This window comes from Schistocerca piceifrons, chromosome 8 (assembly GCF_021461385.2).
Source record: "Schistocerca piceifrons isolate TAMUIC-IGC-003096 chromosome 8, iqSchPice1.1, whole genome shotgun sequence".
NCBI lineage: Eukaryota > Metazoa > Arthropoda > Insecta > Orthoptera > Acrididae > Schistocerca > Schistocerca piceifrons.
In genome coordinates, this window is record NC_060145.1 from 270,255,414 (window position 1) to 270,269,719 (window position 14,306).

The following is a 14,306-nucleotide window of genomic DNA, read 5'->3' on the forward strand; positions in this document are numbered from 1 at the left end:
AAAGCCGAACTGTACATTTGATTGCAAATCGTGTGATATAAAATGATCAAATAATCTTACATAAACAGCCTTTTCGATGACTTTTGCAAACACTGATGGCATAGAAATAGGTCTAAAATTATCTAAATTATCCCTTTCTCCCTTTTTATAAAGTGGCTTTACTACTGAGTACTTTAATCGCTCAGGAAACAGATCATTCCTAAAGGAAAAATTGCAAATATGGCTAAATACAGGACTAACATGTGCAGCACAGTACTTTAATATTCTGCTAGGCACTCCATCATAACCATGAGTCCTTAGTCTTCAGTGATTCAATTATTGACTCCATCTCTCTCTTGTCTGTATCACAGAGGAGTATTTCAGACGTCAATCTCGGTAAGGCATTTGCTAAGAAATTTATATGATTTCCTGTAGAAACTTAATTTTTATTTATTTCACCAGCAATGCTCAGAAAATGATTGTTAAATACTGATAAATCAGATATATGTACAGTAACAGAAATATTATTACTGTGAACTGACTTTATATCATCGACCTTCCTTCCTTCCTTCACAACTGACCATATGGCTTTAATTTTATCCTGTGAATTAGCTATTCTATTTGCATACCACATACTTTTTGCCTTGTTAATAACATTTTAAGCACCTTACAATACTGTTTGTAATGGGCTACTGTAGCTTGATTGTGACTACTTCTAACATTTTGATATAATTCCCGCTTTGTTCTACATGGTATCCTTATCCCACTAGTCAGCCAACCGGGCTGTCCATTACTGCTCTCAAAGAGCATGAGAAATGTGTTATGGAAAGCATTGTATTTAACAGCTATATTATCGGCACTATAAACATCTTGCCACTCTTGTTCCTTGACAAGTTTTAAAAAGCTCTCTATTGCTGTTGGATTAACTTTCCTACGTAGTTTGTAATTAAATATGACATTGGTTTGAGTACAAAAACCTTTTAGTGTTAAAATTTGTGCATCATGGTCTGAAAGGCCATTCACCCTTTCACTAACAGAATGCCCATCTAGTAATGAAGAATGAATAAAAATATTGTCTATGACTGTGCTACTGTTCCCCTGCACCCTAAGTGGAAAAACACAGTTTGCATCAGATCATATGAATTTTGGAGAGCTACCAACATCATTTTTCTTGCACAATTATATACAAAATTAAATTTGAAGTCACCACACATAACTACTTTCTGGTACTTTCTGCAAAGTGAATAAAGAACCCTCTCTAGCTTAAGCTGAGTCGGAGTTAGGGGACCTATAAACAACAGCGATTACAAGTTTAGTTTCACTAAATTGAACTAATGCTGCACAACTTTCAAATATCTGTTCAGTGCAGTGTTGTGATACGTCTATGGACTCAAATGATATACTGTTTTTTACGTACAGAGCCACTCCCCCACCCTGCAAGGAACTCCTTGAGAAACAGCCAGCTAATCTGTAGCCTGGTAAAGGAAGCCTCTGAATTATCAAATTATTTAAGTGGTACTCTTAAATACCAATAATTTCAGAGTTAACCTCTATTAGCAGTTCACTAACTTTCTCTCTAATACCTCTTATATTTTGATGAAATATGCTAATTTCTTCTCTACTTGGAAACATTACATTCTCTGGAGGTGAGCCCTTAGAGGCACTATCTTTAAGCAGGTATACCTATCAGCTGACTTCAGTCTAAAAAAGGTGCAGCTCTAACACCAACTACTACAGGAATTTTTCCATGAGTGACACCACTACCACCACCACCCACTACACTGTCACCTGTAGGCTTAGCCAGCATCCCCTTCCCATGCCTATTGATGTGCAGGCCATGCCTAGTGAAACCCCATCTACTGATAGACCCAACTGGCACCACTGAGATGTGATCCATGCCCTCCGCCATCAGTACCCTCCCAGCCCCACATTAACGCGCCTAACAGCCGCATTAAGGTGAGGCCGATCATGACGCTGAAACAGTTGCACGAAATGCACATTAGTGCCACCAGTTTGAGTAGCTATCTTAACCAAGTCACCACTGACATCATATTCCCCATCCCTATCGAGACTGTTCCCTGCTCCACCCACTATCACTACCTGATCCTCCTCCGTAAAATTCTTACATAACTCCCGTATGCTTTGTCACCTGAGCCAACCCTGCACTAGGCATCACAATGCTTGTGACCTGGTACTCACTCCCCAATACTTCCTGCAACTGCTGGCGCACATCTCTACTGTGGGAAATACGTAGCAGCAGAACCTTCTTTCTGCTAGATTTTGCAACTAACCTAGGCCTCCTAATTGCTGAGGACTGCTGCAAGTTACCTACATCTACGGCTACACTAGGCACCTCTCCACTCAGCTCTGACAGTTGGTTGCATCTATTGCATGTATGCAAAGTAAAACTGTCTGAATACCTCCTCTTCCTAGCTACCTTCTTGCCAACTGTCAGTTCCCATTCCCCACCACCCTTCACCCTCCTCAACCTATCTAGTTCCTCCTTTGCGCATTGTAACTGCACCAGAAGGGCACAGATCTTACACTCCTGCTCCTCTATTAACTTGTTTCCACTACAGATTCTACATCCCCAGGAGAGGATCTCCCTAAAATGACCACTGTCTTCCCCACTGCACCCCCCCCCCCTCCCCAATGAAAATACTTAGAACAAATCCCACACCGTAATCCACTACTCACAAACCTACGACAGAGCCCACACTTTTCACTCATGTTTTTTTTTTGTACCACCTGGCTGAGCTACAGCAATTGTTAAGCTTTATACCTGCTTTCTGCATTGCCTTCCAGGAAACGTGGTTCCCTGAAACATGGACCCCTGCCCTTCACAGCTACAGGGGATATTAAAAGAACCATAGCAAATATAACAGTGTCAGGTCGAGTTTGCATCTATGTCCTGAACTCGGTATGTAGTGAGTCAGTGCCCCTTCAAACCCCTCTCAAATCTGTGGCTGTCGGTATAAGGATGACACAGGAAATAACTGTCTGCAACATAATCTTCCCCCAGAAGGTGCAGTACCCCTGAATGCATTGGCTGCACTGATTCAAAAACTCCGTTTTAGGACGAGTCCAGTGACCAGCATCCTGGTGGAGGCCAGAGTCCCTCCATTGTAGGTTAGGCATGCATGATTGCTGGTCAGTTATGTTGCACACATTTGTAGTTCTCCTGCACATCTGAATCGCCATCTCCTTTTCCCAGCCAGGGCGGTTCATCTCCCACATCGGCGGCCCAGGTCAGGGCTTCCAATTGCAGTTCGTGTCTGATCCCTTCTTTCCTAACTGGAGTCCTTGCGTTAACCACCTATCCTTGAGGTCTATTCACGTACACCTCCATGGTGTACACCTAGGCCGCGGCTTTGCCTGGACCTTTCACATGGCTCTAAGGACTCAGTTAACCCCATAGCTCTATGCTGCCACTTCCTCTCGATACTTGACATGTGCCGAGGACACGAAGTGGTTTACACTGCCATCTCTATGGCTGATGTTCACATCGGCTTTACTTATGTACATGGAGGACATATTGAACATCATTCTTTGCCTGATGCGCCCCCCTCCCCCCCACCCCACCAGGGGGCTCAACGCTCTTAAGTGAGTATGTGCTTGGTGACCATGGGGCCCCAGTCTCACAGCACTGCTTTTTTCTGTGCTGTTTGTCCTCTCTTCTCCTGTCCTTTTTCCCTCTCTTGGGGAGATGTCTCGTGCCTCCATGGGCTCTTGAAGCTCATTTGTGTTGATTTTCTTATAGGAATATTCTCTCATGTGCTACCCGCTTCCCTGTGCTGCCCCCTTTTCCCTCCACTGTGGCATTTGAGGCCATTCTTTCTTTCTTCCTTTCCTTCTTATCTTTTCTCGTCCTCCCTGTGTGTGCCTGACGGCCAGCCACGTGTTTGATGTGTAGCAGAAGGCTGGGTAACGGATAATTCCCAGCCCCGGGTTGGCATGTAGGACCTGCACGTAGCCTCTGGTACAGGCCAGGCCCAGGGAGGGGTGATTGACTGAGCTGTTACCTTCCTCCTCTGCTGATTGGTCCCTCTGTCTGTCATTCGGGAGGTGTGACCTAAGCTGTGGAAAATCACCTAAGGCAGGGCACTCCCCTTTGGAGGGCCCCTGACTGGAAGGAGCATGCCATCGGAGATGCTGGCAGTCATGGGGACTTCTTCCCAGTGACTGATTTTTCCTTCTCTTTCTCAGTGTGTTTCACATAAAAGAAAGTAGACTGAGGCTCCTGTCTCAATGTCTCTTCCTGTTGTGCCTCGATATCTAGTAGTCTCACGTTTAGGCGAAAACCAGACTTTTGCTACTGTTAACCCCTTTGTTATACAGAAAGGTACGAATGGCATCACTGGCCCTGTGAAGTCATGCTCTCATCTCCGCAGTGGAACTCTGCTTTTGGAAATTGATAGTGCTCTCCAGGCCCAGAAACTGCTCGAGGCCCAAATCCTCCACAAATATCCTATAAAAGTGGATGCTCACAGTACACTTAACTCATCCTGCAGTGTTATCTACAACCAGCTGTTGGATGGTTTGATGGAGGATGAAATAACTAATTATCTATCAGATCAGCGCGTTACTGCTGTTTATAGAGTTATGAAGAAGGAAGCTGTCAATCTGGTGCCCACTCGCACATTGTTCGTGACGTTTGATCGGTTAACACTTCCTACCAAGATAAAGGCAGGCTATGAAGTCATCTCTGTGCGCCCTTTCATTCCCAATCCATTGAGATGTTTTAAATACCACCAGTTCAATCATACGAGCACATCATGTAAAAACACAGCCAAATGTGTCACTTGTTTCAGGGATGCACACGAGGGCGCCTGTCCACCTCCTTCCCCCTCTGCATCAATTGTAATGGAGACCATGCTGCTGCTTCTCATTCTTGTCCCATCTATCATGATGAGCAGGCTGTTCAGGAGATAAGGGAGAAGGAAACTGTTGGAAAGCTCTATATGTCCCTTCGTCTGGAAGCTACAGCGCTGTGTTAGCCTCTCCCCGTCCCACAAAAAACATGGCTACGCAAACTTGTGACTTACTTTTTAGTTTGAGGGTGGCAAAGACGCTTTGCCTTAAAGCTGACACTCCGTCTCCTGCTTCCCGGGCTGTAGGTTCTGCTACCTGCTCGTCGCCCTCACCGGTGAAGACGATTGCAATGCAGCCAGCGAACCGTCAATTCAAAAAGAATTATTCCCGGGAAGATTTCTTGCGTCCTTAGAGTTCGCAGCCGTCTGGCTCTTCTGCAAATCACCAAAAAATCAAAACAATCATCCAAAGGCAAACAGTCTTCCCCCTCTGAGACTAGTTGGTCCTTTTCAACTGACCAACATTGGGGAAGGTCTATTAATCCTGCTGAGTTGGTGGACAAAGATCCTCCACCTGTGGATTCCAGTGGCCATCCTCCCTCAATGGCTTGCCCTAAGCGGCCGTCGATTTGAGTGTTTCTTATTCATTCTCTGGTGTTCCTAAATTTTATGGGCCTTTTACAATGGAATATCTGTGGCCTTCAGTCTAACAGGGCAGACCTCCAGCTGCTCCTGGGATTGCAATGTCCATTTGTAGTCTGTCTCCAAGAAACCAAGCTACATCCTCATGACCATTTTGCTCTTTCCCATTTTACTTTGCTATGGATGGACCTTGCCCTTACAGTGGGGATTCCTGCTCATGGTGGGATCATGCTGCTTCTACGAGACGATGTTTCTCATCGTCCTATCCCCTTGCACACCCACCTGCAAGCAGTTGCTGCCCGTGTTTTCCTTCCTGAATTTATTTTTTCCCTAATCTTAATGTATTGTATGCTGATTCAGTGACATAACCAGCATATGCATTGCATTTTTTCATTTTAAATATGAAATTCACACCTGTGATAATTGTGCCCATACCTATTATGATTATGCAAAAATCTTAACAATGGTGCCATCACATGATTTTTCTTACATTGCATTTTTGGATCATAATTGACTATAAACATAACATAATTCCTGGTGTATTGTAATTTGACAGTGCCTTAGGGAGTGAAATCAGTTAATTGCTGGTTATGAAATAATGAACAATGAAATAGTGTTTATTTCAAATAAAAAAGTGTAGGTACCAATATGACACATAAACACAATCAAGCAGACTCGTAAAATTCATTAAAGGGAATAAAAATCAATAATAATCCATCAGCCAGCATTAGCAATAGTTTCACAGATAGTTAGAGATGAAAATAACTGAGCAAATTATCAGATGATAAAGTGACAAGTATTATGTTAGGTTAGTATCTATTCTCAGTTATTTCCCACTTGTCATGCATATTATATTTATAGAAAATCAAGTTAATCTGATAACTGTGCTTATTTCTATGATATTGAATGCCAATAAAATCATGTTGGCATTTCAGAGGTGAGAATATCAACTTCTGCAGTCACCTTTCTGGTTGGACACCTATAATGTTTGCTGCTAGTCGAAACCACGTGGTTGCTGTGAAACATTTGATTGTGAAGGGAGCAAACGTGTGCACCCATTCAACAGAAGATGGCAGAACAGCGTTTGCTTTAGCAGTTTCTGGAGGGAGCTGTGAGACAGTTGCAGCAATAGCTGATGAGACACTTAGGCAGGTAAGCATCTTGTTGACATAATAAACATGTGGGTATTAAATGAAAAGCCTTTAAAGTCAGTAGTGAACTAAGTGGATACAGTAACACATTGGATGAGTACTAGATCAGTAAAAGACTATTTAAATATGTGGGAACAAAGATTTAGCTTTCTGTAGCAGACTTATCACATGCTTTGTCCTTTCATTGTTCTTTAAACTGAAAACAAAATGTCAACTGCAAACAAAATGCTAATTTCCAAAACCAATATTCAGAGCCGACATAGGTTTCTTAGGTATTGCAAAGTACGCTGTTCAGTCACATTAATGTGACCACCTGTCAAAAGCCTGAATAACCAGCTTTTGCAGTGCAGACTGCTGAGAGACATCCATGAAGAGTCTTGGCAAAGTTTTGGAAAGTACTGATAGGGATGTGGTACCATGCTGACTCTTGTGCTATGGCCAGCTGTCCTAGGCTTTTTGGTGCTTATGGCCTGATAGAGGCACTCCCACTGATTCTTGATTTGGTTTATATTTGGGGTGTTTTGTGGCTTTGGGAGTATGGTAAGCTCATCCTAGTGTTCTTTGAACCACGTCCTTAGACTCCGTGCTTTGTGACCCATGGCATTGTCCTACAGATAGATACCATTGTGCCGTGGAAAAAAAACTGCTTGTAGGGGTGGACATGGTCCTCAAGGATAGAGGCATACTTGTGTTGATCCATTGTGCCTTCTATGATTGTATCACCCAGAGAATGTCATAAGAAAAACTTCAGACCGTAACGATCCCTCCTCCAGCTTAGATACTTCAGATGATTGTTGCAGGGTATTTACCATCAGATGTGTCATGCCATATGCACCAACAGCCATCTGTCCAATGGAGTGCAAAATGTGATTCATCTAAAAAGGCCACCTGTTACCACTTACTGGTCATCCAGCTGTGGTGTTAGTGTGCAAATTCCAGTCTTGATCACCGATGAACAGCAGTCAGCATGGGTGCATGAACTGGCTGCCTGCTACAGAACCCCATATGCAGTAACATATGCTAAATACACTCCTGGAAATGGAAAAAAGAACACATTGACACTGGTGTGTCAGACCCACCATACTTGCTCCGGACACTGCGAGAGGGCTGCACAAGCAATGATCACACGCACGGCACAGCGGACGCACCAGGAACCGCGGTGTTGGCCGTCGAATGGCGCTAGCTGCGCAGCATTTGTGCACCGCCGCCGTCAGTGTCAGCCAGTTTGCCGTGGCATACGGAGCTCCATCGCAGTCTTTAACACTGGTAGCATGCCGCGACAGCGTGGACGTGAACCGTATGTGCAGTTGACGGACTTTGAGCGAGGGCGTATAGTGGGCATGCGGGAGGCCGGGTGGACGTACCGCCGAATTGCTCAACACGTGGGGCGTGAGGTCTCCACAGTACATCGATGTTGTCGCCAGTGGTCGGCGGAAGGTGCACGTGCCCGTCGACCTGGGACCGGACCGCAGCGACGCACGGATGCACGTCAAGACCGTAGGATCCTACGCAGTGCCGTAGGGGACCGCACCGCCACTTCCCAGCAAATTAGGGACACTGTTGCTCCTGGGGTATCGGCGAGGACCGTTCGCAACCGTCTCCATGAAGCTGGGCTACGGTCCCGCACACCGTTAGGCCGTCTTCCGCTCACGCCCCAACATAGTGCAGCCCGGCTCCAGTGGTGTCGTGACAGGCGTGAATGGAGGGACGAATGGAGACGTGTCGTCTTCAGCGATGAGAGTCGCTTCTGCCTTGGTGCCAATGATGGTCGTGTGCGTGTTTGGCGCCGTGCAGGTGAGCGCCACAATCAGGACTGCATACGACCGAGGCACACAGGGCCAACACCCGGCATCATGGTGTGGGGAGCGATCTCCTACACTGGCCGTACACCACTGGTGATCGTCGAGGGGACACTGAATAGTGCACGGTACATCCAAACCGTCATCGAACCCATCGTTCTACCATTCCTAGACCGGCAAGGGAACTTGCTGTTCCAACAGGACAATGCACGTCCACATGTATCCCGTGCCACCCATCGTGCTCTAGAAGGTGTAAGTCACATACCCTGGCCAGCAAGATCTCCGGATCTGTCCCCCATTGAGCATGTTTGGGACTGGATGAAGCGTCGTCTCACGCGGTCTGCACGTCCAGCACGAACGCTGGTCCAACTGAGGCGCCAGGTGGAAATGGCATGGCAAGCCGTTCCACAGGACTACATCCAGCATCTCTACGATCGTCTCCATGGGAGAATAGCAGCCTGCATTGCTGCGAAAGGTGGATATACACTGTACTAGTGCCGACATTGTGCATGCTCTGTTGCCTGTGTCTATGTGCCTGTGGTTCTGTCAGTGTGATCATGTGATGTATCTGACCCCAGGAATGTGTCAATAAAGTTTCCCCTTCCTGGGACAATGAATTCACGGTGTTCTTATTTCAATTTCCAGGAGTGTAGTTATTGAGGAGATATTGTTGGCAGCCTTGTGGTTCATGTGGCCAGTCAGTTGCTAAAGATTTGCATGCCCATTTGACTGTACATATCTGTGCCACTGTCACTTGCCCTTGTCATGCGTGGCCCATGGTGCACCACAGCTGACTCAGTGCTGGTTTTGGATAGTGCTATTTTGCCATGCACAGTATACTTTAACTATGGGGGCATACAGACAGTTTATGAACTTCGCCATTTTGGAAATGCTTTCACCCTTGGCCTTGAAAGCCAATGATCATGCTCATTTGGAAATCATATAAATCACTCTATTCCCACATTATAATGATTTCACAGTCTTCCATGCCCCCCATCACACTTTATATACCCTCCAATGCTAGTGCTCCCACCTGCTGTCTGATAGCAGTTCCTGCACATTGCATCAACCATAGGTGTTGGTCACATTAATGTGACTAGACAGTGTATTGTTTTATGGAATTCAAATTTAGACACAGGAATATAAAGGAACAACTTATATTATGTATTAATGCAAGGCAAAGTGTACTGAATGGCAAATGCACAGTGAATCAACAAGAGGGCTATGGCCAAGGAACATCAAAAGAAGTGTGGCTGTGGTGCCATCAGTATCTTAGGTGGGGAGATTTTAAAAGTGAAAATAACATTTCAGTTTAAACACTCACACTGTCTGAGGTTTTTAAAATCTGTTTCTGACAATATTAAAGCTCGTGCACATCACCACAAACCTACCTTTGATCAATGCGTGGTTGAAATGTCCGCATACTGTTTTTAAACTTTAAACACATTCGATAATGATTGCTCCCTCTTCACACTTTTATCTCATGAAATGATATCCAGTAATAGTGTGTTTCAGTCTTTTACGAGATTCAGAATTTTTATGAGTCTTATCAAGCTCTGGTTATCCATATAGAGTGTGGTTGCTTGATTGCATTGATTTCCAAAATTCCTAAACAGATTTTGCAGCCATGTTAAGTCTTTTACAGCCATGCTGGATGCCATATATTTTGCTTGTGTGGTGCTCAAGGCCACCATTCTTTAATGCAGAGAGGACCATGTTAACAGTCCATTTGATGATGATAAAAAAAAAAAAAAACTGGAAGTCAGCCACCTTGTTGCAACATCCCCTACATAAACAGAATCACTATACTCCAACAGAACCATCACGTCTTCAGTCTTTTTGTACAGTAGATCAGAATACTGTGCCCCACATATACTTCAAAATGCATATGAGCACTTGACAATGACTATCATCATAACTGTTAAAAGTATTTTCTTGCTGCATTCTCTGTGAAAGCCACATCTGGTCACTAAAAGTTGTGAGAAATAAGTGAACCAACAGCTTCCTTGAATGGATATTTCTCTGCAATTGACACATTTTCATCTGCTGAGTACAGTTTCACATCTGTCTGTGCCAGAATGCATATAGGATTCGAATTTTCAAATTCCAAACATTTCAGGATTCACATTGCATATACTATAAACTGACTAAACCAGAGGTTGTACAGAGTTTCAGGGAGAGCATAAGGGAGCAACTGACAGGAATGGAGGAAAGAAATACAGTAGAAGAAGAATGGATAGCTTTGAGAGATGAAGTAGTGAAGGCAGCAGAGGATCAAGTAGGTAAGAAGACAAGGGCTAGTAGAAATTCTTGGGTAACAGAAGAAATATTGAATTTAATTGATGAAAGGAGAAAATATAAAAATGCAGTAAATGAAGCAGGGAAAAAGGAGTACAAACGTCTTAAAAATGAGATCGACAGGAAGTGCAAAATGGCTAAGCAGGGATGGCTAGAGGACAAATGTAAAGATGTAGAGACTTATCTGGCTACGGGTAAGATAGATACTGACTACAGGAAAATTAAAGAGACCTTTGGGGAAAAGAGAACCACTTGTATGAATATCAAGAGCTCAGATGGAAACCCAGTTCTAAGCAAAGAAGGGAAAGCAGAAAGGTGGAAGGAGTATATAGAGGGTCTATACAAGGGCAAAGTACTTGAGGACAACATTATGGAAATGGAAGAGGATGTAGATGAAGGTGAAATGGGACTGCGTGAAGAGTTTGACAGAGCACTGAAAGACATGAGTCGAAACAAGGCCCCGGGAGTAGATAACATTCCATTAGAACTACTGACGGCCTTGGGAGAGCCAGACCTGACAAAACTCTCCCACCTGGTGAACAAGACATATGAGACAGGTGAAATACCCTCAGACTTCAAGAAGAATATAATAATTCCAATCCCAAAGAAAGCAGATGTTGACAGATGTGAAAATTACCGAACTATCAGTTTAATAAGTCACAGTTGCAAAATACTAACGCGAATTCTTTACAGGCGAATGGAAAAACTAGCAGAAGCCGACCTTGGTGAAGATCAGTTTGGATTCCTTAGAAATATTGGAACATGTGAGGGAATACTGACCCTACAACTTATCTTAGAAGCTAGATTAAGGAAAGGCAAACCTACGTTTCTAGCATTTATACACTTAGAGAAAGCTTTTGACAATGTTGACTGGAATACTCTTTCAAATTCTAAAGGTGGCAGGGATAAAATACAAGGAGTGAAAGGCTATTTACAATTTGTACAGAAACCAGATGGCAGTTATAAGAGTCGAGGGGCATGAAAGGGAATTAGTGGTTGGGAAGGGAGTGACACAGGGTTGTAGCCTTTCCCTGATTGTTATTCAATCTGTATATTGAGCAAGCAGTGAAGGAAACAAAAGAAAAATTCGGGGTGGGTATTACAATCCATGGAGAAGAAATAAAAACTTTGAGGTTCGCTGATGACATTGTAATTCTGACAGAGACAGCAAAGGACTTGGAAGAGCAGTTGAATGGAATGGACAGTGTCTTGAAAGGAGGATATTAGATGAACATCAACAAAAGCAAAACAAGGATAATGGAATGTAGTCTAATTAAGTCGGGTGATGCTGAGGAAATTAGATTAGGAAATGAGACACTTAAAGTAGTAAAGGAGTTTTGCTATTTGGGGAGCAAAATAACTGATGATGGTTGAAGTAGAGACGATATAAAATGCCAACTGGCAATGGCAAGGAAAGTGTTTCTGAAGAAGTGAAATTTGTTAACATAGAGTATAGATTTAAGTGTCAGGAAATCGTTTCTGAAAGTATTTGTATTGAGTGTAGCCATGTATGGAAGTGAAACATGGACGATAACTAGTTTGGACAAGAAGAGAATAGAAGCTTTCAAAATGTGGTGCTACAGAAGAATGCTGAAGATTAGATGGGTAGATCATATAACTAATGAGGAGATATTGAATAGGATTGGGGAGAAGAGAAGTTTGTGGCACAACTTGACTAGAAGAAGGGATTGGTTGGTAGGACATGTTCTGAGGCATCAAGGGATCATCAATTTAGTATTGGAGGGAAGCGTGGAGGGTAAAAATCGTAGAGGGAGACAAAGAGATGAATACACTAAGCAGATTCAGAAGGATGTAGGTTGCAATAGGTACTGGGAGCTTGATAGAATCTTTGCTTTTTCCAGTCGATAGCTCGTTGTCTATAAACAAACCCACGAAGACCAAACAATTTCCAACATTCTCAGTGAGGATACATTTATCTATGGTGCTCTTTACGAAACTCAACCAGTTCAAGAATTTACAAAAGTTTGATTCCAACAATAGGAAGCCTGCTTTAAACTGAAACAGATTTTTAAAAATTTTTGTACGTATTAGTTCTCCTGCAGCACCACACCTTGCAGCAGCAACATATGAATTTCCTCATCCAGTGTTCCATATAAAAACGCAATTTTTACATCAAATAGCAACATTTCAAAATCTTCTTTGGCCAAAATGGCAAGCAAAATGTGTAGCGAGTTGTACCTCACTACTGGTGAGTATGTTTTATTGTAATCCAGGCCAGAGCATTGAGTAAAGCCTTGAGTAACAACTCGGACTTCATATTGTTGTCAGTTTCTGTTTGTGATGGTTGGGTTTTGAAAACCCACTTTGATTCTGTTGTCATTTGGGTTCTGTTTTGGCATGACCACCAAGGTTTTATTCAATTGAAGTGCTTAGATTTCCTCTTCAATTGCTTGTTTTCATTTTTGTCTTGACCCAGAATTGCCTCTTCATAATATTTTTGTGGAAGACAGTCTGCATATGTGATTCTTGAAGTTTTCCCGGTGTACTGAATATTCTGAGGTTTCATGATTGCAGCCAGATCATGTTGACTTCTTACCACAATATTTTGACTGGCAGCTGCCAGCCATCTTCAGTTGAGTGGCCCCACTGGTGTCAGCTAGTTCACGATATTGGCTTTATAACAAAAATTGGTGCGGAAACACATGCGCTTTGTTGACCACCACAGGAGTGACCTCTGCCGAAATCCGCTCCCTCTGCAAATACTGTTCCATCTGTGGTGCATGGGCACATTTGAAAATGTGAAACTACATGTCCACAAAATGCATGCTCATCTCACTAAAAACAAACATCAAGTGTCACCAGACTTGTCATTATGAATAAAATGTTTTCTCTCAGAAGATATTAAAGAAGTCACCAGGTCCCAAGCTTTGTCCAGTTGAAAGCTGCTGCCCCAGTTAATAAGATTTTGTGCTAGATGAATTTCCACAGGTTATTTAATTATTGAATCTCAAAGAGATTTAGCTGAGTCCAAGATTTTTGTGGCAGAATAATCCATAGTGTCCTATGGTAATGCAGTGCTCAGGTACAGCCTGCAAAAGGTGAGTGTGGTGATCATATTCAATACACCTTTCATATGTACTGAGTGTATAATCTGACCTATGTAAGCTTTGCCACACACGCAAGGAATTTTGTAAATTCTGGCCTTCTGCGAACCCAGATCATTGTTTACTGAACTGAGAAGTGCACTAGTCTTTGCCGGTGGCCGGCAATTCCGTGAACTTTGACTTGATGTTTCCTTATGATCCTACTGACTTTAAATGAAATGCTGCTGGTGTATGGAAGGAATGCCCTGGACTTGAACAGCTCCATATCTTCTTGATGTTGTGATTGGTTCCTCTTCAGCGCTGTACTAATCTGATGCAGTAACCATTATCTCTGAACACTTACTGTAGATGTTCTAGCTCCTTTGTAAGGCTGTATCCATCAGACCCAACATGAACCTGGTGCACCAGTGTTCTAAGGGCGCTGGTAGTTTGTGAATGGTGATGGCAGCTCAAAGTTTGTAGGTAAAGGTCTGTATGTGTGGGCTTATGGTAAAGAGAATGCCCTAAAGACCGATCCACTCTCCTAGTAACCAAGATGTCCAAAAATGGTAAGCAACCGAC

General features: G+C 43.4%; 1 protein-coding gene across 1 annotated transcript in view; it reads left to right on the top strand.

Annotated features, from left to right (window-relative positions):
• The window catches only part of LOC124711924 (fibronectin type 3 and ankyrin repeat domains protein 1-like), a 117,217-nt gene that overhangs the window by 25,640 nt on the left and 77,271 nt on the right, over positions 1-14,306 (top strand). Inside the window, exon 2 of the mRNA XM_047242181.1 lies at positions 6,368-6,584. Within this exon, the coding sequence (XP_047098137.1) occupies positions 6,368-6,584 (217 nt within the window). The remainder of the gene's footprint in view (positions 1-6,367; positions 6,585-14,306) is intronic.